At 46.4% G+C, this 25,424-nt stretch overlaps 1 protein-coding gene across 2 annotated transcripts in view; it reads left to right on the top strand.

The window, feature by feature from the left end:
• The window catches only part of VASH2 (vasohibin 2), a 49,127-nt gene that overhangs the window by 18,775 nt on the left and 4,928 nt on the right, over positions 1-25,424 (top strand). For both annotated transcript variants that reach the window (XM_054062032.1, XM_054062030.1), the window contains 3 exons: positions 9,004-9,078; positions 18,036-18,417; positions 20,330-20,445. In XM_054062032.1, coding sequence (XP_053918007.1) covers positions 9,004-9,078; positions 18,036-18,417; positions 20,330-20,445 — 573 coding nt within the window. The remainder of the gene's footprint in view (positions 1-9,003; positions 9,079-18,035; positions 18,418-20,329; positions 20,446-25,424) is intronic.

Here is a 25,424-nt window from a genome sequence, read left to right as displayed (position 1 = left end):
TGGTAGGAAGAGATCAACTGTGAAAACACTGCAGAAATTTTGACGTTGTCACAGCTACAGTCCTTTCCCCCCGAGGATCACAATGAACTGTTTGACTTATCACCTTGCTTCTCCCATTGCTGCTTATCTTGCCATTCCTTCCAAATGGTGGACTCTTATGCTGTTTGGCAATGAGTTGTTCAGGGAGCCTGGTGGCAGAGACTCAGGTTCCCGTGCATGTAAGAGCTGCATCATACTTAAGACAGCTCTTTAACGGGACCCAGTAAATTAACAGGTTAGGGCGAGAAGTAATGTTGACGATGTTATGCTTTTATTTTAGGATGAAATTTAGATAAACAGAATATAATTACTCCTGTAGACTGGCCTGACTCTAGCTCTCCCCAGCTATATGTCATTAATCTAATGGTCTGTCACTGTGAATTCCAGTTCCCATCCCAGCTCTGTGCATCAGGTTTTCATCTTGCTGACAGCAGTCTTTCCCACTTCCTTTTTCTGTGTAATGTTCACCGCATCAATGGAACTAGTTTAGAAGAAGTCTTGTGCCTTGAAAGATAGATGGGTTTACGGAAGCTTAAACCAATTTTCACGCTGGTTACTCATTTTTAAATTTGTCCCATTACTTTTTTCCAAGGAAGTGGAGGATGAAAATGAGTTGTGTGGAGCACTCATCACTTGAAAGGTCCGCATCCTCCTGGGCTGGATGAAAGCCTGGTTTATGAAGATAATACTCTTTCCTGGAAGGGGACCAACATAATGGTAACAGCTAGAGATGCACCCATGGTTTTGGATTGTCTCCTAAGTGGCCCTAAGGATCCTAAGCCATTTTCTCTATTTACCTGCCTTAGTGTTTGCTTGGGGACTAGTGTCTGACTTCTCTCCTTGTCCTGTTGCTGTTAAGGACTTCTGTAGCTTGGTATGTGGTGGCAGGACTTCTGCAGAGTTAAGGAGGTTGCCCCTGGAAATAGTCCAACCCCTTGGGACAGCTGCTGCCAGCTTGCCAGGCACAGTTGCCCACACCTAGTGTGTGCTGGACTTGCACAGTGTTAAGTCCCAAGACCTGCGTTGCTTTGCTCCTTTACCTGACGGATGGGAGTACTAGGAGTAGGTGAGTCCTTTCTTGGTTTCTCCAACTTTGAGAAGAGGAATAACACATTGATTGCCTGTAATGTAGAAGTGTCCCTCAAGGCTTTTCTTTCCTTCATCTGGGGTGTGTGGCTGTTCATGCCAGCTAAGGGTATCTTCTCTTGCTGCCAGGCTCGTTTTCATGTGAGCTGAAGAGTCACCCACAGCTGAAGTTTTTTCCTGGGAGGTGTGTTTCGCTTTGCAAGAAATGTGTTTCCAGCATGGCAACAGCAGGCATCTTGTGCTGAGGCGACAAGTGCCACTGAGCAAATTCCTGTGGTGTAAAAGGCCTCACTTGTTAAAAGATGCAGTTTGTATTTGCAGTTTGATTGGGCAGGATGCTGAGCACCTCCAATTGCCACCAGCTCTTGGAAGTTGAGGCTGATCCCAGAGCTGTGATTTATTGATATTAAACATATTGCTTATTTCATAATATGAAGGCTCAAAGCTAATGAAAGTATTACAAGCTCTTTGGCAGCCTCTTCAAGAGAGCAGTGGCTGGACACAAAGAAGCTGAGTACAAGATGGAAATTGAATATTCATAAATTCATGTGGAAGTGTCCTAAAGCAGCTGGGGCATATTAATGAGTTTTTCTATTACGAGGGAGGACTAGATATTATGGAGATTTACTGTCAGCATCGGTGTGATGCATGAGAAAATAAAAATGCCTAGCTGTGCTTAGGAAGAAGCATAAATTATCTATAGGAACTCATAACATTAAGGGACACGTGCTTGCTGTAATCCAGGATTTACAATATCTCTTAAGAAAAAGCCACTGTTTAGCTCAACTTGCTTCTAGACTGCCAGACACTCTGTGGGTTTGTCTAGACTACAGATATCACTTTTCAAAGTGTTAGATTTCTGTTGGTGTAACTGTGTGAGTTGGGGTGGTAGAGAGTGATCCTGCAAACTACAGGTTGTATTCCTCTAGTACTCGCAAACTGTCTGAAAATGCATCTCATCTTGCCTGGGTTTGCTGTACTTGCACAAAACCTAGATTTATGGGTGTAGCTACATCCACCATAGGAATGATTTGCTAGTAGAGTATATAGGTATCATCACCTGGGGTGATGTTCTTAACGTAGGCTTTGTCATGTACCCTTTTGTACTAGCAGCTAAAGGGTGCCGTATGGAGTTCAGCTCTACTGATCATGGTATGAGTGTAATGTGTCTGTGCACGCGATACAAGTATTTCAGACACCAATAGGCCTTGTTTTTCTTTTTCCATATAGGATTATGCTAGCAAAACCTACATTACAGCTCTTGTTGGTACAGATAGTCTGATAAAAAAATTGGTATATTTTAACTGAAATAGCCGTTCTTTAAAACTTATAAGCTTAGACCTTGAAAGAGCTTCAGGAAAAAAAAAAAGTAGATCTAGATGTTTAGTAATATCTCCAACTGTAACTTCAGTGTCAACCAACTTTTATTACTGGCTTTACAAATAGCAATTAGCTCTCTGCAGGCTTCTGTTCGAGGATGCAGGCATGAGCCACAATGAGGAACAAATATCTTTGTCCTTCATGGTATATCTGGGGAGACTGTAGATAGGTGTGGTATTGTGCTCCAGTTAAGTGGCTGCTGATCAGTGGGACCTATGACTGAAAAAAAGCTGCTGTTTGGGTAGGTTCTGGGGGCCTTGAGAAATTACAGCTCAGAAGCTGCTCTGTGATGATGGAGAGATATTCAGTGACTGCAAATATAAGGGGTAATCAGTTGCAGTGAAAGAGCATGATAGAAGCAGTCACGTGGGAACGATGAAACCAAATAACAGCAAAGGGGAGGAGGTGGAAAATAATACTGTTTCAACACACCATGTTATTAAGGAACCCTGGTGGCGTTGTGAAAAAAAGGGGTTCATACCATTTCCAGACAATAGACTGCAAAAGGCAGTCTTTGAACATCTGCTTCTTTCTCGCACAAAGGGAGAATGTTACAGATATGATGCTATGTTCAGCATGTGCTAGAAGTGCATTTGCCACTGAAACAAACTGATTTTGAGAAGATTCATGAGAGCAGTAGCCGCTCTGCTGTTTCATCTCGTTTCACTCCTTTTGGTGCCTTTCAACCTTTCTTGGCTTCATAGGCAAGAATAAAACCTTAGAAAAACTTGGGAGAGGGAGATTTTATGGACATCATGCAAGTACAGTGTCCTGGGGAAGGAGAACTTTGTGGAAAACATGTTGGAGGTTGCATTAATACATTTACATAAATGTTTGCATTAATACAAATTTCATTGAAGTCTGTAGGAGCCTTTTTGGCAAAGGTAATGGGCAACCTCTCCTAAGTGTGGTCATTTCTGAATTGACTCCTGTGTGATGTCAGCTGGTGAGATCCTCCAGTTTGGGCATGCTGCAATGTTTGAAGCTTTTTCTAACTTTTATATGAAATCCGGTGCCCTAGAGAAAAATCTGGGAGCAAAAGGAGTTCATGTTTCCTCCCAAATGACTGCAGTCACTGCATTTTTAAACAGAAAGCATTGAAAAATGCAATGCCATCTCCTTTTTGGGTCTTCTCTTAGTGCAGAAAGCAAGGGAGATAATCTAGGTGGTTTCGGTGAAAACATTGAAAGAAATTTGAGTCCATTTACAAAGGAATATCACCATCTGCCAAGGGCTAGATCTCGAGGGAGGAGCATGAAGCCTCTTTGTTAGAGGCAGAAATGTTCTCTGTTGTCTGGAATAGAGATCTGCCTGGCAGATTTTAGAGAGTGGTGTAAATGCCACAAAGAGAGAAACTGTGTGATGCTTATTTTTGACTGTAGCAGCCTACCCTGAGTTAGTGGAAGAGATAGGCTGCCCTGTGCTCTCCGTTGTCTGTGGAGAGGGTGACTTTGGGCTAGTTCCCAGCTAACTGTGATTTGAGATGGAGAAATACTGCTTTAGAGCATCATATATGTGGAGTCTGTTCAGGTAACTGTGAAGATTTAAAGAAAATCCTGGAAGCAAACTCTGCTTGCTTAGGGGATCAAAATGCTTCATGCTGTTTTTTAATTCTTGCTTCCCCTCCTTAACTATTAATTCACAAGTTTAATGGTGCAGCTTTTCTGGTCACAACAAGCATCTGAGACAGCATGGTAAGAATTCCGGAATGAAAGCAAATAGGGAAAGGAGATGACAAACAGCATCCATGTCTCTTAGAGAACTGACAAACAACATCCAAACCATTTCTGCTTCTATTAGAAGGTATGGGGAACAGGACTGCTCTTATTGGAAACCGAGGAAAGCAAATACCAGCCTTTAAAAAAAAACAAAAAGAAAATATAAACTTAAATAGTTCCTAGACTTATGCGCAGTTTGAGGGAAAAGTTCTAGTGTAAATAAGCAAGTGTCTAGAACATAACAAGGTGGTAAGTGACAGGCAACATTAATTTAGTTTGGCATGGTTTGTTGATGATAATTTCCTTGTATGAGAGTGTAAGAGCTTTTGTCAGTCATGGAGAAGTTGTGGCTGTGATAATTCTTTGCTTTAGTATGGCTTTTGGCAGCCTCCAGATAAGGCAGAGACTTTTAGTCTAAGTGAAACTATTTTGACAGAAGGACCCAACCTGCTGAAAAGCAGCATTTAGAAAATGGTACTTAACCAATAGCTTGCTCTTGCCTAGCAGAGTTTGTCAGTTGAGGTGTGCAGTCTTTGTCCCAGGTCGATGTTTCTTCGTTAACAGTACGGATAAAAGTAATCGTTAATAGCTGTGCTTTGTGGTCCAGACTGGACAAGACTTTCAAAGTGCAGTTGGGATTCAGAGTGATCTCAAAGGGTAAAAAGGAGTTGGCCAGCTGTGGGAATACACGGTGCAGAATGAAGGGCTAGTTTTGCACAAATGGAGCTGATCTTAAAAAAATACTGGCTTGGTAGCAAAAATATACTGAAAGTTGGATTTGGAAGGAAATTGGTTTGTCTATGTTGGTGTTTTGGTGTGGTGGGCTCAGCTGAAGGACCATGAGGTGCAAGTCAGTTGAACAGGATCTAAAAGAAAAGCAACAAACATTGCCAAAGGTCTAGAAAACATGACTTAAGGGAAAATTTGGGGCAAGAGAAAGTGAAGGATTAGAAAAGAAAATAAAAGGATTTGTGTCTGCTTCCTCATGTTTGCAGAGGAGAGGGTAGATTAGAGCCCGTTGTGTATACAGATTTTGGTTGCAAGAGGAGAGATAGTAAATGGTCTCCGTGCCTACTGTGGATAGCAGAAATAGCTTCTGATTTAAATTGCAAAAAAGGAAAGGTTTAATTTAAACATAGGGGACCTTCTTAGATGGAAGGTTAAGTAAAGGATAGATTAACTGTTGGGTTTCTGAGCCTTTGAGAACCCAGTTAAAAGTAGGCTGGAAAATTATCTGTAAGGGGTGATTTAGATTTGGCTTATGCCACCTTGGGCAGAGCGGTGGCTTGGGGATTCTCCAAAGGCTTTGCTTCCAACAGAAATACAGAGTTTAAGGCCATGCTTCATCTTAAGCTTGTTAAAAGCAGAAGGACTCTCTCAGTGGTTATTGAACTGGGTCATCTTCATAAACCCTGTGTTCTGTGTTGCAAACACACAGGAAAAAGCAAACTGTTTGCAGAGTGTTCCCCAGGACTCTAGGATGAGTATGCATGAGGGTGCAACCTGCCCTGTTGGGTGCGTATGAACACCTGATCTTTGATGATGCTTCTTGACCAGCACCCCCTTGCACGGATCCTCATCACTGTCATGGTCTGGAGGCTGTGCTTGTCTCTGAGTTGCCGGATCCTGCGTGGCAGCTGCTGCAGCTCCTGGACCAAGGTTCTTTGAGCAGGAGGTGGGACAGGGTGGCTTCCCGAGGTCCCTTCTGAACCCAGCTCATTGTAAGTACCTCAGCTGTCTCTTCTGAGGCTGTGCACTAGCAGGCACTGTGCTTCTAAGCAAGCAAAATGCCTTTCCTGTTTGATTCAAATCTATCGTCCAGTCCTGTTCAGTATATTTATCAATGACCTCGATGAAGGAATTGAATGCACCTTCAGCAAGTTTGCAGAAGACACTAAGCTGGGAGGAAGTATTGATCTGCTTGAGGGTAGGAAGGCTCTTCAAAGGGATCTGACCAGGCTGGACCGCTGGGCTGAGACCAATGGCATGAAGTTTAAGAAGGCCAAATGCCGGGTCCTGCACTTGGGGCACAACAGCCCTGTGCAATGCTACAGACTAGGAGAAGAGTGGCTAGAAAGCAGCCTGGAGGAGAAGGACCTGGGGGTGTTGGTTGACAGCCGACTGAACATGAGGCAGCAGTGTGCCCACGTGGCCAAGAAGGCCAATGGCATCTTGGCTTGTATCAGAAACTGTGTGGCCAGCAGGTCCAGGGAGGTTATTCTCCCTCTGTACTCGACACTGGTGAGACCACACCTCGAATACTGTGTTCAGTTCCGAGCCACTTGCACCAAGAAGGATGTTGAGGCTCTGGATTTTGTCCAGAGAAGAGCAACAAAGCTGGTGAAGGGGCTGGAGGACGAGTCTTAGGAGGAGCGGCTGAGGGAACTGGGGTTGTTTGGCCTGGAAAAGAGGAGGCTGAGGGGAGACCTTATTGCTCTCTACAACTACCTGAAAGGAGGTTGTGGAGAGGAGGGTGCTGGCCTCTTCTCCCAAGTGACATGGGACAGGACAAGGGGGAACGGCCTCAAGCTGTGCCAGGGGAGGTTCAGACAGGATATCAGGAAAAATTTCTTCACAGGAAGGGTTATAAGGCACTGGCAGAGGCTGCCCAGGGTGGTGGTTGAGTCCCCATGCCTGGAGGTATTTAAAAGGCGGGTAGACGAGGTGCTCACGGACATGGTTTAGTGGCAGATAGGAATGGTTGGACTCGATGATCCAAGAGGTCTTTTCCAACGTAGTGGTTCTATGATTCTATCTGAATAACTATATAGCATCCTGGAGAGCTGTGCTTCAGAACCAGCCACCTATGTGGCTTGCAAACAGAGTGCATGTTAAGTAGAACTTAGTATTTAAATAGTGAGTGTTGCTGCCACAGATGTCAGGAGTAATTTGACTGCTCATTTAGGCCAATTACTTTTGAGACTTCCTCCATAGCTGTGGAGTCATTAATGTTCTCTCCATGTTGACAACACCTTGAAATTGTGACAGCAATGAGGTTGTAAAAGTAAGTGCTAGGAGACCTGGTGCTGCACATGGTGACAAAGCAGCTCCAGTGCCATAAATGTTTGCCTGCTGTCAGTGAGGTCAGTCTAGATATGGACCTGAGGAGGAGATGCTGGCCATGTCCCTCAGACAGTGTTAAGCAAGCGTTCACCTCACTAAATGGCTTGAAGCTAAATAGCGTTTCAACTTTAGCTTTTTCTTGCCTCTGATACACAGTCGTAATCAGCTGTGACCTTCCCACCAGTGGGGAGTTAGAAGAAAAGAAATTTGATGGATTGTCTTGTTTGTGGGTACCTCCCATGCATCATCAGTGTTTAATACTTCTCCAGATGGAGACAGGGCTTTGCAGCAGCTACGGCTGCAATCGGCACTGAGGAGCCACTGTCGGGGATGAAGAGGCTTCATTGTGGGCCCTCGCTGGGGCTGCTGGCTTCTTCCAGCAGTGGGGTTTCTGTGGCCGATTGTGAGCATGTAGGAGGGAGACAGGCTAACTCTAATTTGTCTTCTGTACTGCAGGCAGAATGTAAAGGGCGGTTGTTTACAAATGAAAAGATAATTTCTAACTTGGATAAATGGGACACAGAACGACTGTGACAGACTGTAATAGCAGTGGAAGCTGTATTGCCATTTGCACTCAACACAAAGTTTAAAATGCATGAGGTGGGTGAATTACAAAGTGGGAAGAACAGACTCTAATGGTTTCAGTTGCATATTTTCATTATCTTGTCTAATACAAATATTTTTGTCATTTAATGCAGTTTTTCCTTAGAGTAGGGATCTGTTTATAAAGCTCTTCTCAAGGAAAAGATATGGGTAGAGAAGATTTCAAAATAGAAGTCGTCCTTTGGTTTGGTTTTTAGCTTTTTTTTAGTATGTCATTGAATATGACCCTTCAGACTTTTTTTTTCTATTTACTTCCAGTTTGGTTTTTTTTTTAACTCTCCAGGTTTTCAGGATCTGCTTGTGGAAGGGGATAGGATACCTAGTTGTTTGATAGCACAGTGCCCATCTGACACAACAGCTTTCTCAGCTGAGCTGAGATTAGGTTGCTTGTTTCATCAGTGTTGTTCCTGTCGGATAACTCTACTTCAAAGATTAGAGTCCGGATTACAATTGAACTTTGTGCACTTGCAAGATCCTGGGCATGCATGGTTTCCTGCACTCCTGCAGTAAATCTTGTGGTTTTTCCCACTTTCCCAGGCAACAGGAGGCAGGGGGGCAACAGCTTGCAGCGGTTTGAAGTGTCTGTGTTGGTGCTCTGTGCAGAGCAGGCTTTGGTAAAAGGGTACTAAATTCTTGCCTGCACCTACAGCTGTAGGCTCACAAAGGCATTTGTAGCTTTCAGGGGGCTATCGTGTAACCATCCTCTCTCCCCTATTTTTTTCCGGAGGAGAGCCAGGGTTATTTTGAAAATAAGTTAAACTTCTTCCTGCTGTGGGATATTGCAGGACTGCCAGCTCTTGCAGCTCTGCAGGACTTTGTGTTAGTCTGAAGTGATGCTTATAGAGTTGCTGGAGTGGCAGAGCAGACTGCATTCCTCCAACCCATCTTTAGAGACTGGAAGGCACTGGGATGCCAAACACCTCTCCTCCCCCCGCCAGTCACTTTCCAGAACTCAACAGGGCTCTGGCAAGTCATCGAAGAGGAGAATCAAGCTCTCCAGTGCTTGCTGAGATAAGAACCAGAAGCGCCTGGCTCTGTGTGTACAAGAGGACCCTTTGATTCCTGTCAACTGCTCCAGCTGAAAGACCTGAAAACTTTTTTGTTTCTGTCCTAGGTTAATGGAGACAGCAAAAGAAATGACCAGGGAGTCCTTACCTATCAAATGCCTTGAAGCAGTTATCCTGGGGATGTATCCTTTCACATGCCTGTGGTATTTTTTGGTGTTGGAGATGATGACAGCCAAAGGTGAGTTCAGGTAACTGCGGTGGTATTGATCAACAAGTTGCCGAGTTGCTTAGGCTTGTTGGTAGGAGCTTGGATGCCACGTGCACGGTTCACAAGTGTCATGCTCTGGCCGTGTTGACTTTACATCCTGCCCTGGTAATCTGCATAAGGTCAAGATCTGACCCGAAGTGCCCAGATAAGTACCTGTCTACACAATCCCTGTTTTCTTTCTTTGTATTTCCCTGCCAGTTATCACCAGAACTTGATAACACCTGAGGAATGCAAGTTCTGTCCTGTGCTTGTCTATTGTTTACATGGCACAGTCATGCTAGATTTTGTGTCTAGGCCCACAACTGTGCTTTGTGTGGTAACGTATGTATTATAGTTAAACATTTAAGCTTTACCTTAACATAATGCTTGCCTGTCAGGGAGTGCCGCGATAGGATAATGGCTAATGGTTTTAACATGAAAGAGGGTAGATTTAGGTTAGATGTTAGGAAGAAATGTTTTACTGTGAGGGTGGTGAGGCACTGGCACAGGTTGCCCCGGGAAGTTGTGGATGTTCTGTCCCTGGAGGTGTTCCAAGGCCAGGTTGTATAAGGGTTTGAGCAACCTGATCTGGTGGAAGGTGTCCGTGAGCATGGCAAGGGGGTTGGAATTGGTTGATCTTCAATGTCCCTTCCAGCCCAACCCATTCTATGATTTAATGGTTGATTCCTATTCAGTCTTGGGAGAAAGACCCTAAGAATATTTTCATTTAGAGACTGACTTGTGTTTTGACTCTCTTGTGCTGTCACTGATAAATAAACCTGCATCATCCTAAAACCCTAGAGGAGGGCAAGGCAGGGTTACAGGAATAATAATGTACTGATTACGTCTTACCACCACCAATCAAGTTTGATTTAAAGCAAAACAAAAACCCAACCCCAAATAAACCCCTGAAGCAAACCAACTTCTGGTATCTCTCCGCAGTGTTTTGCTTTCTGCTGCTGCCCCCTCTCGTGGGAGAAGCATCTGGCAGTGCCTGGCAGGTAGAGCACAGTGTTGGTTCATGAGAAGAGCTGGCAGCTATGGGGTGGGAAGGGGACCTGGGCTGAGCAACTGTCGTGTATGATGTGTGATGCTAGGTGCTGATTGTGGCCCCCTCTGTGCTAGGAGGTCTGTGGTGCACTGAGTGCTGCTCACAACTCCCCGTGTGCCAGGAAGAGGGCTTCACGTCTGAGTCTGAAAGGTGGCTATGGCTGACAGAGCTTCCCCAGCAAATGCTGGCAGGGACTGCGTGCAGCTAGAGGGGTGGGGGTGCTGGGGGCTTGTTGTCTGTGAGAGACACAAAATGGTGCTTTCCCAGAACCAGAAATCTCATAATTGGGTCTGTTGTGCTTACCTTTGTGTCAGGGTTGTGTCCCAAACTATTTGGCTTCTAGTGCTGTATTTCTAGCGTTGAACAGATTATTCCAGATACCATACAAACAGAGGGCGATTAGTTGGGTACAGATGACCATGATAACCTACAAGTATTGTTGCTGATCTGAAAGTTTTGACCATCCTATTTTTTGTTTGGAAAGAGGGTTTTTCCTGCTTGCCTCAAACCTGACTTCTGATCTTTTTGAACAGTCATGGAAGAAAAATAGTAAAAAGCTCTGTTTTATATTGGTTGGTGTCAACTGAAGTTTCTGTAGACTTCTAAAATTTGAATCAATCTTTCTGTCTCTAGATGCTACTTTAAAAAAAAAAAGTTATGGAAAACTTTGGATTTTTAAATTGAGATTCCCTCATGAGAAGTCTTAGGCAGGGGAGGGTATGGGACAGGTCTGTCATCTTATGACTTCTACTTGCTGTCTTGGAAGTCTCCTGTGTGAGAACAAGGCCTGTCTGCTGAAGCGGTGGTCCAGTGCCAGATGCTCTAGGTTTTATGTTGCATTGACCTTTTAAACTTTAAATATTTTGCTGGAGTGGATGGGTGTCTGAATATATGTGCTTTGAAAGTGGCAGGTACAAAGTCTGTGCAGAAACTCATGTGGCCATGCTGTGGGTTTTTGGGAGGCACCTTTTTAACAGCATGTGGAGAGGCTTGCTGATTTTTCTCAGCCATGAGATGTTGATCTTCAGCATTGCTTTCTGGATGCAGGCACGGTGAGGCCAGCAGCTGCGACTTGCTTTCCAAGGTCAAGCCGTTATCAGAAAAGAGATGTACTTACCCTCTCCTGACTGTCAAACCAATGTCTTCACATATGTGTGAGCTGAGCATCCCTCAGCGTGTGTGTTAACCTCTGGTTCCTTCCTCTGTCTCTGGAAATAAGGTACTACTTGTAATTTGTGTGCTGGGAGGCTTTACTGTGTTGCCTGGATACCAAAAAGAGCACAGCCCGCTACAGCAGACCCTCGGCATGAGCCTTCATTCACAGGCTGACTCGCGCAGATCAGCTTAGCAAGATGTCATTTTAATTGAGCTGCTTGCTGGCTCGTGCAATTACCTTTTATTATGCGACTTCTTTTAAAACGCTTCTATAATCCCTCTTGGTGCAGAATTATGTTTTGCATAATTGCCTTCGCACCAGATCTTGAAGTGTTTTTATAGGGCGATGAGTTAAAATACTCAGCTACCCTGTCTGCACACACCAAGGGAGCAGCTGCTGTGAGATGACTGAAAGCTCCTACAGATCTTCCAATATTATTTTGTATCAATCTGCACAGCTCTTCTCTGTGTAGCTGTCTGAACTGGCTTGTGTCTCTCTGCTGAAGTGGTCTGCTTCTCAGTGCCTAACAAGAGACATTCCTCCTGCTGCCTTCCCCAAGGTATTTCTCAGTTCAGTTGTAAATCAATTGAGTAATGGTGTGTTCAGCCCATTAAAAAGTGCCGAGGGAATTTTGGCTGTGCTGTACTCACTTTTAACAGGGAGGGCAGAATATCGGCGGGGGGGGGGGGGGGGGAAGGAAGCAGCACGATGCAGCCATCCTCAGGGAGTCTGTGTCGGGCAAACGTAACTCACTGTTGCCTTCAGTATGCCTCTCCCAGTTCATGTGAGGTAACAGTCAGACCCGTGCAGTGTATTAAACCTCCCACTGTCCAATAATATCATTAAATGAAGAAGAGGACGGCAGCAGTGCCTCAGGAGGGAGAAATGATTTAATAGCTTCTGCACTATGCCTTCTGTGCATTTAATCAGTGGATGATATTTATCACTGCTGGAGATGCAGGCCCATCCTGCTTCTCCTGCCTAGCCGGTACATCCCTGGGCTAGGAGCAAGTGTTTTCAGTAAGGGGGAGGGTTTCTTACTGCAGTTATTGCAGGATATTGATGTCCCTGCAGTGCCCTTCTTTACATCCTGCATGCTTGTCCACAGCTCAACCGACTCACTAACTGAAATATGGGCAAGGAGAGGGTCCTGCTTAGTATCTACAACCCGTCTGGTAACCAGAAAGAGCTGGAAGCAACCTTTTAATCACTTCCATTGTCACAGTCTAATCTTAAGCTAATCACCTTAGACTGCAGTTGGATGCTGGAGAACAGGTGCCTCAAAATGAGCGATGCTGGCCTAGCAGTCAGAATCATAGAATGGTTTGAGTTGGAAGGGACCTTAAAGACCATCTAGTTCCACCCCCCTGCCATGGACAGGGACATGTCCCACTAGATCAGGCTGCTCAAGGCCCCATCCAGCCTGGCCTTGAACACCTCCAGGGGTGGGGCATCCACAACTTCCCTGGGCAACCTGTGCCAGTGCCTCACCACCCTCATTGTGAAGAATTTCTTCCTAATGTCTAGTCTAAATCTTCCCCTCCAATCTATAACCATTACATCCTGCTTTGGGAGGCTGAACCAGCTGCTTGAGCTGTTACTTCATGGGCACTGGAGCTGTTGGGGGAACATGGGGTCTCTATGCAGATGACATCCAGATGTGGGCTCAGTAGCACTCTGCCTCTCAATAAGCAATCCCAAACCTGAGATCTCTGCACTACTGGAGCCTGTGGGAAATGCCATCTGACTCCAGACTATGGTTAGAAACTTCTCCATGTGTTTACTGCTGGCTGTTGGAGGCCCTCTGATGTTGTGAGCAGTTGCTCGGTTGCTGAGAAAAACAGCTCTTCTTTGTTTGCTGAAGCCTTATCTGACAGTTTTGAAGCATGAGTTTTATTTTCCTCCTCTTCACTCTGAGCTAGCGGCTTCAGCATTGCTAGCATAAATAAAGCTGCCTCCTCACTTCTCTCAGCCTGCTGTCGTCCCCTCCAGCTCGCTTGTGCCCGGTGGCACAGCCTGCTGCTGTGGCTCATGGTGCCTGCTCATGCTTCCACAGCCCTTGTGAGCAGCAGGAGAGGAGGAGGCCAGATACCCTGTGGCCTTCTGTGCTCACCTTCACCAGACTTCAGCAAAAAACACCCTTGTTAGTCTCAAAGACATGAAAGGCTGCAATGTCATCATGTCTGAGTTAAATAAGGGAGTATTTCCAACCAATAAATAACATTGATTAGCACAGGTGGTGCAAAGGGCACTCTTTTTCTCAATGCCAGGCTCATCCATCTTTCCCTTTTTTGTCTTTGATCTACAAGGCAGAGGGAGACTTGTAGTGGAGACACCAGAAGGTGTCAGACATGCTGCTGCATCTTCCTGCAGCTGGAGGAGAAACACTTGTGAGTCTGGTCACTGGGATGCCTGGGTGCTTGGATCTGCTTGGACATCAACATCGACAGGCTGGTCTGGTCAAACGATTGATGCTGGCACTTACCTCTGAAACCTGAGAATGTCTGGGTTTGTTTCAAAGCGCAGCAGGCTCTGCAAGGCCTCACTGCACTGATTTATGTTTGGGCTTTATTCCTTTAGGGCTCTAAGGAAGAAGATCTCCCTGTGTCCCCTGTCCCTGGGGGTCTCTGCGACTCTGGGTCCCTGCAGCTCTGGGTCCCTGTTGGTGCTACAGGTATGGGGTGCAGTGCACTGCCTGCAGCTCGTGTAACCCTTGCATAGTTGCTGCCTGTCAGCTTGGCAAAGGCACCAGTTTTGGATTTTTTTTTGCCCCCTCCAGCTGAACTGCTTCTGAGGCTGGTTTAGATGCAAGTGGGCTGTGTCCCCTTGCGTCATGTTCAGCTGGCTGCCGTTCCTAGTGGTGGGAGAACTGCTGGTGGCAAGTAAGCCAAGTTCACGTAGCCATGGGGAGCCAGCTGCTGTCTGGAGCTACATGCTGGCATGGGAGATCCCTGTAGGTGTTCAAGGCCAGGTTGGATGGGCCCTTGAGCAGCCTGATCTGATGGGAGATGTCCCTGCCCATGGCAGAGGAGTTGGAACTGGATGATCTTTAAGGTCCTTTCCAACCTGAGCCATTCTATGATCTGGCCCTTCCTCCAGGCTGCTAGCAGCATTGGTGTGCTCAAGAAAACCAACTTTTTAATAGAACCATACTGGTTCACCCCAGTGGCCTGTCACCCCCCCCAAAGCATGTTGTATGCTTCTTCTCTCACTACTTTGACCCAAGCCACTCAGTTTCAAAATCACCCAGGAGCGGTATGAGAGCAGAATTCATCAGTTGCCTGATGCATGCAGCCCTGCCTGGCAAGCATTAGTGTCTCTGTGGGGTGGAGGAGATTGAAGAAGTAGTTGGAGGACTAGTGTGAGGCTGCAGAGGAGTTGAGAGTCAGGTTGGAAGGGGCTTGGGAATCTGAGGGATGGGAACATGCTGTACCAACCCATTGCTGTGAAACCCTGGTGAAGCTGTTCTTGTGCACTGCCCTTGTGCATTTCCTGAGTGTGGGGGAAGAGGTGGCCAGCCAGAAGGTTAGTGTCCCTCTTGTATCATCTCCAAGAAAAATAAGCATCCCTCAGTGCTGTTTTTCTGCTGCTGTGATTTACATGAAGACCTGAGATTGAGAAACCACTGAGCTTTCGTTACGTCTGCTTTTGCCCTCTCCTGTTCTGCACTGCTTCTGTATTGTGGCACATAATTTACTCCCTGACTCTCCATCCTGCAGTTACAGTCCCAGCTCAAAAGTGTGATTACAGCTGTGGCATTGCTGTGTCATTGCCTTTTGTTTGCCACAATACAGCTCTTCTTGGGCAGAGCAGAAAGGAAGAGAAATAATAATGGTGCATGGATAGAGGGGAAGATCTGATGTGCCTTTCCAGCCTGTTTGCTGTGTATTTCATCTCGGGGGGACACTTTCATTAAGTAGTCACTCAGCAGAAGCAATCTGTACCTAAAGGTTAATTTCCACAGCGGTTGTTGCTGGGTTATTTGATAGTGGGTCATTTCCATCCTCAAAAGAGTCTTTTACTCCTACCTAGTATTTAATGAGATTAAATTGCAACTTCTCCAAGACCTCGTGGCAGAAATGTGTATGTGTGGCAGGTGGCCACCAAAGCTTTGTGTGGACTTAATAGAAAGGCAGTCAGAGAGCAGAGAGAAAACCTTTTATAATGAGGGGGAAAAATAGTGGTGATGTTTGAAAGCTTCATAGGTGTTAATAAAAGATACTGCTTTTTCAGCTACACTGAATGATAAATACAATGGGCTTCTGCAAGAATTTGTCTGTAGGACACAAATTATTGTAGCGTGACTTTGATGTACCCAGGATGTTCCTTTTAAGGCCTGGAGCAAGGTGACCTTTTAAATGAGGTGACTGTTGTCTGAGTTTTCCAGTTGGTATAATGGTACTGGGTCCCATTCTGACCTTGCAGTGTATTTATAATCTTTAATTCTGCAGATGGTGTGGGCTTTTTCTTGGAGAAGCTAGTCCTAATGCCACAGCAATCCAGCGAGACCACCAAAGGCAATAGAACTACTTCTGTTCTGTGTCGATGTAGCTGATACTGGGGTGAACTTCCACAATTGCTGCAGGGTGCCCATGCTTGATGTTGATGGGGCAGCAGATGGGTGGAGGTCGGTACACACGGCATTGACTGGGTGAGGGGCTGTGTGCGCAGCAGGGAGGTGCGTGCTTTGCTTTGCATGCTTGTCCAGACTTACTGTCGTGCAGATACTGAAGTGCACCAGGAGCTGGGCCCATAGTGTTGTCCGTTCCTGTGCCCTCTAATACATTTTCTCCAGACTGCTAAAGCTAATGACATCTAGCACTGAACACAATTAAATATGTTTGACATTGAACAGAAAAGCTTCCCTGTGGCTGTTCTGAAATATTTTTGCCAATGTCTTTTTCTTGCTTTTTTTTTTTTTTTTCTTTTCCTTTTTGTACAGAGGCTTAACTCCTTGCTCATCAACCTCAGATTCTGGGGAGTTCATAAATCTCATAATAATGGGTTCCTGTATTCACGTGGAGGGCAAAAGTTTGACTATGTGAAACTCAACAAGCGTCAGGTGTGTGAAATATTCCCTTGAGAAAATGCTTTAGAGACAGGTTAGAGCTGCTGGATGCTTTTCCTGCATCTCTGTAGAAAGAAGTGAAATGCGGGGTCAGCATCCCAGGGAGTTGCACTGGTAGTCGAGGTGGGGTGTCAGGCTGGGCAGAACCAGAACTGAGCCTGAATTGCTTCGTGGTATTGGTACAAAGGCTTTTTGTGTTCTGAGTTTCCCAGCAGCTGTCAGGCAGCTGTGCTATGCAGACAGGGAAGGAAGGCCGCCTGCATTAATATCCCAGGGCATGTCAGCTGTGCTGTGGCTCCAGTTTCGCTGTTGTTGAAGACCTTTTTTTTGTGCCTGGGGGCGGGGGGGATGTGGGAGTACTGGAGATCCTTAGAGCAGGACCCTGATCTGAGCCAAATCCTACAGCTCTAGCAGGTATTGGACTCCACTCCTCTGTTCTTTAGGCTGCCCTGACGCTGTGCTGGCAGCACTGCCCGTGGGGATGGTGTATTTTGTAGTGGCACTGCCCTGCCTGACTGCCTTGACCTTGTCTGCCCCTGGTGGGGATGGCTCTGAGGTTACAGCATATGCCTCTGGCTGGAGTAAGGCCAGGCTGGAGCATCTTGCTGCAGCCTTTTCTGGTCATCCCTCCTTCATTCCAGAGGGATGGGTGGGGGCCTCCGCTGCAGAAGAGAAGGACGCCTGCTGTCCCAGGGGCTGGGTGTCAGCATAGGAGCCAGAGTGGGTTTCAGCTGTCCAGGGATTAGCAGCAAGGAGCCACGTGCCATGTAGACACTGACGCAAACCTGCTTGCGTGAGGGTGTCTCAGTCTCTCCTCCCCCTGGCACAGGCCAGCAACCTCCCGAAGGGATGACCTGGGACCCATGCGTAGTTCCCTTCTGAGATCACCTACTACGTTGTTACAGAGCTTGGCCCTGGCCTCCGCAAGCCATGCCTTTGAAATGGCCAGTCAGTGATTCAAAGGATACATTTTGCTTTTTAAAAGCATTTGGTCCTAAACATGTCTCTGTGCTTATCTAATCAATTATCTGCCTGGGAGCTTTACTTTGTTTGTCTCGACAATGTGTTACATGCAAATACATTCCTGTATGAGTGGCAGCCACGCCAGGGGCTGGTTTATAGATGGAAGGGCAGGCTGTCACCGTGCACAGGAATAAACTCAGATTATTTTTACTTTTTTTTTTTACTGTTTGAAGATGTGGGAAAATGAGATTCGATAACCTGACTTGTACCAAGCTCCAGCATGAAAGAGGAAAACACCATTAGCTTTTAGGAGCGTGGGAGTTTTATCAAATGAGGGAGTTCTCACACATCTGGGGAGGGTGGTCTCTTTTCTGGTGTGCTGGACCAAAAACTCTTGTGTTTTTTTTCCTTCCCTCCAAGTGTGGTTAAGAGTCAGGCCCTTCCCTGCCTGAATCATTGCATCTTATTCTCCAAGCAGTGAAATGGGCTTTGACAGCATTGACTGTTTCTGGAGGCACAGTGAGACTAAGTCTTTATTTGCAAGAAAGCACTTGTCCTGGCAATTAAAAAAAAACCTGCTGAAGACGTCTTACAGGTGTAATCGTGTGTGCTCCCTTCCCAGCGCAGTTGTTGCCTTGACACAGTGCACACCAGATACTTAACGAATGGACAGCCCTCTGTGGAACGATTCCCCATCAGTTTTAAAACCCACTTCTCAGGGAACTATTTTCATCATGTGGTGCTCGGGATTTACTGCAACGGCCGGTACGGCTCACTGGGCATGAGCAGACGATCAGATCTGATGGACAAGCCTCTAACTTACCGAACTCTAAGTGACCTCATCTTTGAATTTGAAGACTCCTATAAAAAGTACTTGCATTCAGTCAAAAAAGTAAAAATTGGATTATACGTCCCGCACGAGCCGCACAGCTTTCAGCCCATTGAGTGGAAACAGCTGGTCCTCAATGTATCCAAAATGACACGCACAGAAGTCAGGAAGGAGCTGGAAAAGTTTGCCAGGGATATGAGAATGAAGGTAGGTCTGCATGTGTGGGTGCTGGACTTGGAGGTTGGTCCCTAGTCGCATACTGCGGAGACTGGTCTTCATGTCAGCAGACTGGCCCCGGCCTGAGATTAAGGTGGTATCAGGTGGGCTGGGGGCGTGCTTACATCTGTCTCTGTGGCTCTCCCACTGGGTTTGGTGTGTTTTCAAGCATTTACAGCTATTTTTCAGTTCAAAGATCTCCCCTTCAGCCTGGGAAACACTTGAATCCACGCTCATCCCTGGTCATATTGCCCAGTTTGCGTTTCTCACCGAACTCAGAAGAATGTGGGTGGGAAGAACCAGTGTGCCTGGGGCTGAAGCTGGTGGGGTGGGTGGCCTGGTCCCAGATAGGAACTTCTGCTCTTTGCACCTGAGCTGCAAGGGGTGCTGTGGGACAGCTGTGTCAGCGGTTGCTTGGCATGCCAGTGGGCCTGCCCTGTGCCAGCTCATGCCCAGCACCCTTGGCTAAATGACAAAGTAGGTTACATGGGAAGGGTGAGGTAAGTGAGTGTCTGACAAGTCAGTGCTTTCCCCCTGGCTGGTTGGACTGAAAAGCCTGGAGGGAAATGACAGGGAGATAGGGTAGGCTGCCAGGTGGCTGGAGGGTTTGGCTGCCCTTGGATGAGGTGTCCCTAATCATGCCTTCAGCACTGATGTCGGTGAGGAGCTGTTTGTGGTCATGGTGGAAGGGGATTTGGTGCCTTTCCAGCCTGTTGCTGGCAGCAGGAGCAGAGCAGGTGTGTTGCTAAGTATGGGGCTGGCTCTCATGGAAAGGCATGTGGCTTCGTGTCCAAGTTATTCTGCGTTTCTGTCCCCTGCCCTGCTGAGGAATGGCTCCTACGTAGCAGCTTTGTGCCTTTTTGGCTGAGGCACCTGCCCTCTTGCCCTGACCTTGAGGTGAGTGTCACCAGTGGCATCATAGCCCCTGTGTCCTGCTGCCACCTGTCCTGCCCTGCCAAGGAGTTTTGCGGGCCAAGCTGTACCATACTGTCCTCTTAAGCACATGTGCTTGATTACAGATGTAACGAAGCCTTCCCCCTCATCTTCTCTATTCATGCACTTTTAAAACCATCTAGAGAGCAAAGAGCTGAAGCAGGCTGTGCTTGAAGAAGTCCATATGGGTTATGAGTGGATGACTTGCTGAACTTGGTACTTGGTTTTGGTAGAGGGACCAGCTCTGTTTGTGTGATGACCTATGACATAGAATCCAGTCCTTGTAAGTGTCTCAAGGCCAGGACCACTGGCCTTGAGAACCCTTGAAGGCTGAAGGCACTGCATCTCACTCTTCCCTTGAGTTAATTTGGAATTTGAACCACCTTATTCAGAGGTCTCCCATTGTGAGGGGCATAACTTGGGAGGATCAAGTCTTAAAAATAGCCCAGTGTGTGAGTGTCATGGTGTGTGAGTGTCATGCTGACTTCTGAGGTTGGAGGTCCTGGGGGATGCAAGCAAATTGGAGAACCTACTACTGAAAAGCCCTACTGTCACAGGGAGTTCAGCTGCCAGCCTGAGAGGTGATTGCCTTTGTTTGTGGAGAGGAAAGCGGGCAAGGGTGATTTGGCTGTGTGCATTTCCTTCAGCTGAGGCTCAAAGCAGTTTTCTTATCCTTTGCTGTTGCCAGCTCTGAAGAACGCCATGGATGAGATCTTTTTTTTCAGTATTTAGCTGGGAACTGAATTGGTGACACCAACTCGTTTTTGCAGAGGAGCCCTGAGCAGTTATCACATGATGACAGCTTTGGTTTCCTTTTCACCTGGGCAGGGTTTGAATAAGCCCCAAAGGACTGAAAGCTCTCTGTGTGCCATCCCTGCTACTGTATAAGGCCCTTTATTTATATTTTTTATTTTCAGTGAATGATTGCCTTTAATGAATGCCTTTTTCTTCCCTCCCCCTTCTCTCACAGATTCTGAAACCCTCAAGTGCCCATTCTCCAATGAAAGAGAGATCTCGGGGTAAGTCGTTGTCCCCTCGCCGAAGGCAAGCCAGCCCACAGAGACGGGCATGCAGAAGAGACAAATCGTGAGTATTCCTGCTGCCATCATTGATGGGTCAGAACTTGAGGGCCATGACATATTTTGCTTTAAAAAACTTGATGGTAACCTTGGTTAAAATTAGTCAGTGTGTTACTTTGTCAGAATCAGATCTAAGTTTTAATGGCTTTAAATTGGAGGGGGAAGATTTAGACTGGACATTAGGAAGAAGATCTTCAGGATAAGGATGGTGAGGTGCTGGCACAGGTTGCCCAGGGAAGTTGTGGATGCCCCTTCCTTGGAAGGCCAGGTTGGACGGGGCCTTGGGCAACCTGATCTAGTGGGAGGTGTCCCTGCACATGGCAGGAGGGTTGCAACTGGATGATATTTAAGGTCCCTTCCAACCCAAACCACTCCATGATTATATGTCCACACTGAATTATATATGAATATTGCAACAGGCTTCTTGTTTGCCTTAGAGGCTGCTGGTATTGCTGCTCTCCTTGCATTGCCGTGTCCTTGCATTAACTGCTGCCCGTGCAGTGTCCTTGGAGGCTCCTTTGCTTTGCTCAGTACTACAAGGTGTTTGATAATTGTGAAAGTGGAAGTGTGGATTTCGCATTTTCTTTTTTTCAGTCTTTATACAATCCACTTTCTGGAGAAATGAACCCAGCCTGGCATGCAGGGAACCCATACAGGAGGGAAAGTAGTGTGATCACGTTTTAAGGGCATTCAGACATAGGTATTAAAAACAGGAGGATACATTTGCTAGCAGTGTCCTGTGTGTCCTGCTGTCATGGTCACTGAGACAGAAATTGCATTCTCCGTGATGAGCCTTCATATAAAGCTGTTCTGATGATGTAGTTTTCGCTGAGGACTGTCTGACTTACAGGATGGTGAACAAGCCTCTCTCTTCTTGCCAAAGCAGAAACATCACTTGCATTGTGTTCTTTGATTTTAATCAGCTTAAAAAACCCAGACCACTTTCCTCATGTGTGGTAGCTAATAGTTTGTCTTCAACTGTGCGATGAAGGATGGGCTAACTGCATGCGAGTCTCTAAATGGGTAAACCGGAGCTTCCAGATCACAGGCCTTTTACAGTCACTGGCAATTCAGACTCCCATACCTTAGGTGTGGAAGAGTCAAGTTTTAGCTGTACTGCTTCGTGCCAGGATGCTGACAACTGTGAAAGCCTATACGTAACCCAGATTAGTCACATATTTATGATCATCATTTTTTAAATAGGCTCCCAGACTACTGTCTCAGCACTTATTTATTTATTTTTGAAGCAGCTAACAAAGACATTAGACTAACCTTCTAAAGATAACTTCAAGATACTTTAGCAGCAGCAGGTGATTTCACAGCAGGATTTTATTTTTACATGTGAATTCACACTCAGTCCATGATGCTGTACTTTGGGCTTTATCACCAGGAACTCCTTGTTTAGTGCATGGATAATTATAGTCGTAATGGGCTTGGCTACTGCAGCCGTCTTCACCTCCTAGATTCCCTTTGAAGGTTGGTTTCATTCTTGGGTTTCTGATAGTGCTTTTGCAGTTGCTGGAGTGGATCACGTATGACTGGAGAGACGAGCGAGTCTCCCTGTGCTTGGAGGCTCGCCAGTTGGACTGGTTTCCTGAGGGAGCTGCTGAGCACGTGGCTGCTCTGCAGTGTCTGGTTCCTCCTTGGTAGCTTTGCTTTTCCAGAACAGAAAGACCTTAATCTCTGCTTTGGTAGAAGGTGTTGAAGCATCTCAGAGTGGGTGGGAGCTTTTTGCAGCACATGCTTTGTCGTTGCATGACCGCCTTACTGGCCCTGCACAGCCCTCTTGCAAGCCTGGCCAGTACGCTTGGAAACAAAAGGGGGTGAAAGGCAGGTCCAGGGCCTTTGAGCAGACCCAGGAGGCTGCTCTCTGTTAGAAAAGTGATGCCAGGGGGCAGATCTGGGTTCCTCATGTTAAAATTATGCTTCTGTGCAGTGGCGCTAGTGGCTCCAAGGCTGACTGCGCCTCTTGCCTCAGCGGGAGCGATGTTGTAGGGCAGCGTGCTGCTGGAGGGAGTTGCCTTCTGGTGATAAAACCCTTTTATTTATAAAATCAAGATCTGCTGGTTTCTGCAACACGAGATCTCTGGGATCCGAAGGGAGGAATGGCATTTGCAGACCTGACCAGCACATACCAGCGTGTGCAGCAGTTGATGTGGGGCAAGAAATACAAGAGGGGATTGGGTATTTTCTTCTGTATGTTGATGGATCTCTGAGAACCTAGTTGCCATGAGAGGCCTTTGTGTTACGCTTAGAAGAGGAAAGACTTTGAGGCTTGCTATGCTTTAGTCTGAAATCCTAGCTAAAGAATGGCTGTGCTTATCAACACTGTTTTGTTTCTTTGTGGATCTCTTGCTCACACGCTGTAATTACAGCTTTTTAGAGCTTGTAGGGGAGGGGGAAAGAAGTATTTTGCTCTACTGTGAGCTGGCAGGGGCTGAATAATGCATTTGTTTGAGAGGCCTCACCTGCTGATGACAAGCTGTTATTACACCCTGGGTTTTGTCAACAATAACATTTTATGGGCCTGCTGGGAGAAATCTCCCAGTAAAAAAATAATAAAATAAGTAAAAACTAAAAAAATAAGTAAAAAATAAGAAAGTAAAGAACTGGAATGTCTTTGGATTGTTTCTGAAGGACAAAGGCTGAGCAGTGCTTAAGGACAGAAGTGGATTTTACAGCCTCAATCCTTTAACTTCTCCTCCTGGTTTTGTACTGGTTTGTTAGGTAAATGCCAATGGTGGCTGCTAGCAGACCCACGATAACGTTTTAGCCAGGAAATACAGCTACAAAGCAGACAGGGTACGTTGCAGGACATGGGTGGCAATACAGTAAGTAGTATGTCCCTGTCTGGGAGACTGGTGTGTAGTCGAACTGCAGCTCATTCACTGAGCTATGTAATAGTCCTTGTGCTCTTAGCCCACAGCTGCTGTGATCCTGCTAAGGATGGCCAGCTGACAGGCGGAATAAAGAGGATGTAGGGTGATGTGAATCTGTCTGGTAACTCTGTGTCCACTTGTCCATCCTCTGAAGTCTCAAATCAGGAGGGTAAATTACAAGCCACTGTGCTGGACCAGGGAACACAGTGCTTTATCCTGTTTCGGAGTGTTGATAGGAGTTTGGAAGGGAGGGTCATGCAGCAGCCTGAAGCCATCTCTGCTCTGAAATGTCAGTTCACCAGATCCATTTCCTTTTAATTTCATACCGAGGCTTAACATGTGCATTCTCTATGAGTGTCATAGCAACACTGGCCTTGCGTGCTTCTGGCCTAATTTGCAAGTTGAAAGGGAAATTCTGTTTGTTCTTATATGAGCATATACAAGGGGGCAAGTTTATGTTATATTAGGATGTACAAAATTAGACAGCTCCCGTGCAGACAACTCATGTACCCAGCAGCTGTGAAGACCTTATTCACATGCTCATCGTCACGGCACTTTGGATGGGAGGTGTGATCTGATGGGCCAGTACAGCAGAGGTGCCCTGCTTCAGAGGGAATGTTTGGTGTCAGGTCATTTGCCGGTTAAGGAGAAGAGGAGCCATGGTACCTCTGCTCCAACAAATCCTTACCTTTTCCTAAAACCCTGAAGAGAAACCTTATGGAAGACAGCCTGTTTGTAGCTACAAGCTAGAGAATTGTCATGGAGTGGAAATAGGTGTGCAGTGACTCCCATCTCTCTTGGATAGTCAGAGAAGTTAGAACCATCCAGGTGTGCTTTAATTTAACTCATATTCTGGATTTAATTAAAGGGAGGAAGGGGAGGAAAGTGTAGGGAGGGAAGAGGATCCCTAAACTGAGGGAGGGAGGAAAAAAGGACACTTGGGAACATACATTTAATCTCTTGCTGGCCTCAACTCCTATGTAAACTCTGAGGGATGCAGCTTGTAATGTGTTTTCTGGCTAGACAAATCTCATCTGCTTTGAAAGAATAAAGTAGAAAAATCCAAACTATCTTAGAATGACTTTTTCCATGCAATCCTTTCCTGCAAGTGACAGAGACCAGGAAAGGCCCCCTGCAGTTCTATGAAATACTTACAGCTGAGACAAACACAAGGCAGAGCGCGGGGCAGTACTGCAAGTGGGTGATGGGGTTACTAAGAGAAGTGCTTTAATGTGTGACGGCAGAAGAGCATTAGTTGTCCATAGCAATGTCCCCAGCTCTCAATTGCTGTGCAGATTCTCAGCAGAGATCTGGTGTTAGCAGCTCTGCTCTTCAAAAAAACAAACCCAAACCTCACTTCTGGAATCAAAGAATTCAAAAATACTTCTGAGCCTCTGCTGCACACGGGAATGTGTGTATATTCGTGAGCTACACATGGCCACTTTGTAGGGCTGCGGCGGTACAGCTTTGAGAGCAGTTCATGCACCTAGCCGCGTGCCAGAGGCAGGGCAAGGGTTTCCCTGGCCTGACAGCCTGCCTGCTGCGCGCTGCCTCTCCGTGCTGGCTGCCCAGAGCAGCTTTGGCAGAAACAGGCGGGCAGCGTGCAACAAGGAGGTAAGTGTCAACCTTGTGTGTACAAACTCAGGGGTCACAGATGCTGCCCAGTGAGCAACGAGTAAGCGCAGGAGCTGGAAACCAGGTCTGAGGAGCTATAGGAAAGCACCGGAGCTGTTGCCAACTTCACATTGGGCTTTAGCTGAGCCTTTGCATGAAGTGGACATGCTGTGGAGTGTACTAGGAGAAATGTGTATTTTAGCCATTCATTTTCTTTAGGAAAGCAAACATATGGCTTAATGTGGAAAACAGCTAAGAGCCTGGAATAAGATCTCAGATTAGACACTGCCATAGACTATAAGTCACCAGGATTGTTTGTTTGACAACTTTGTTGCTGGAGCTTTCCCAATTGCTTGCTAAATAAGGAAAGATCGATTGCTCAGTTTCAAGTCATTTGTTTCAGGTTGTTGGCACGCTTAAGTGACCCAACAGCATACATGGATGTGCGATTCCTCAGTGAATGGCTGGACTGTGTTAGAATATATGATGCCTG

Source organism: Cuculus canorus, chromosome 3 (assembly GCF_017976375.1).
Source record: "Cuculus canorus isolate bCucCan1 chromosome 3, bCucCan1.pri, whole genome shotgun sequence".
NCBI lineage: Eukaryota > Metazoa > Chordata > Aves > Cuculiformes > Cuculidae > Cuculus > Cuculus canorus.
Note: the sequence above shows the minus strand (reverse complement) of the source record. Positions and strands in the feature narration are given on the sequence as shown.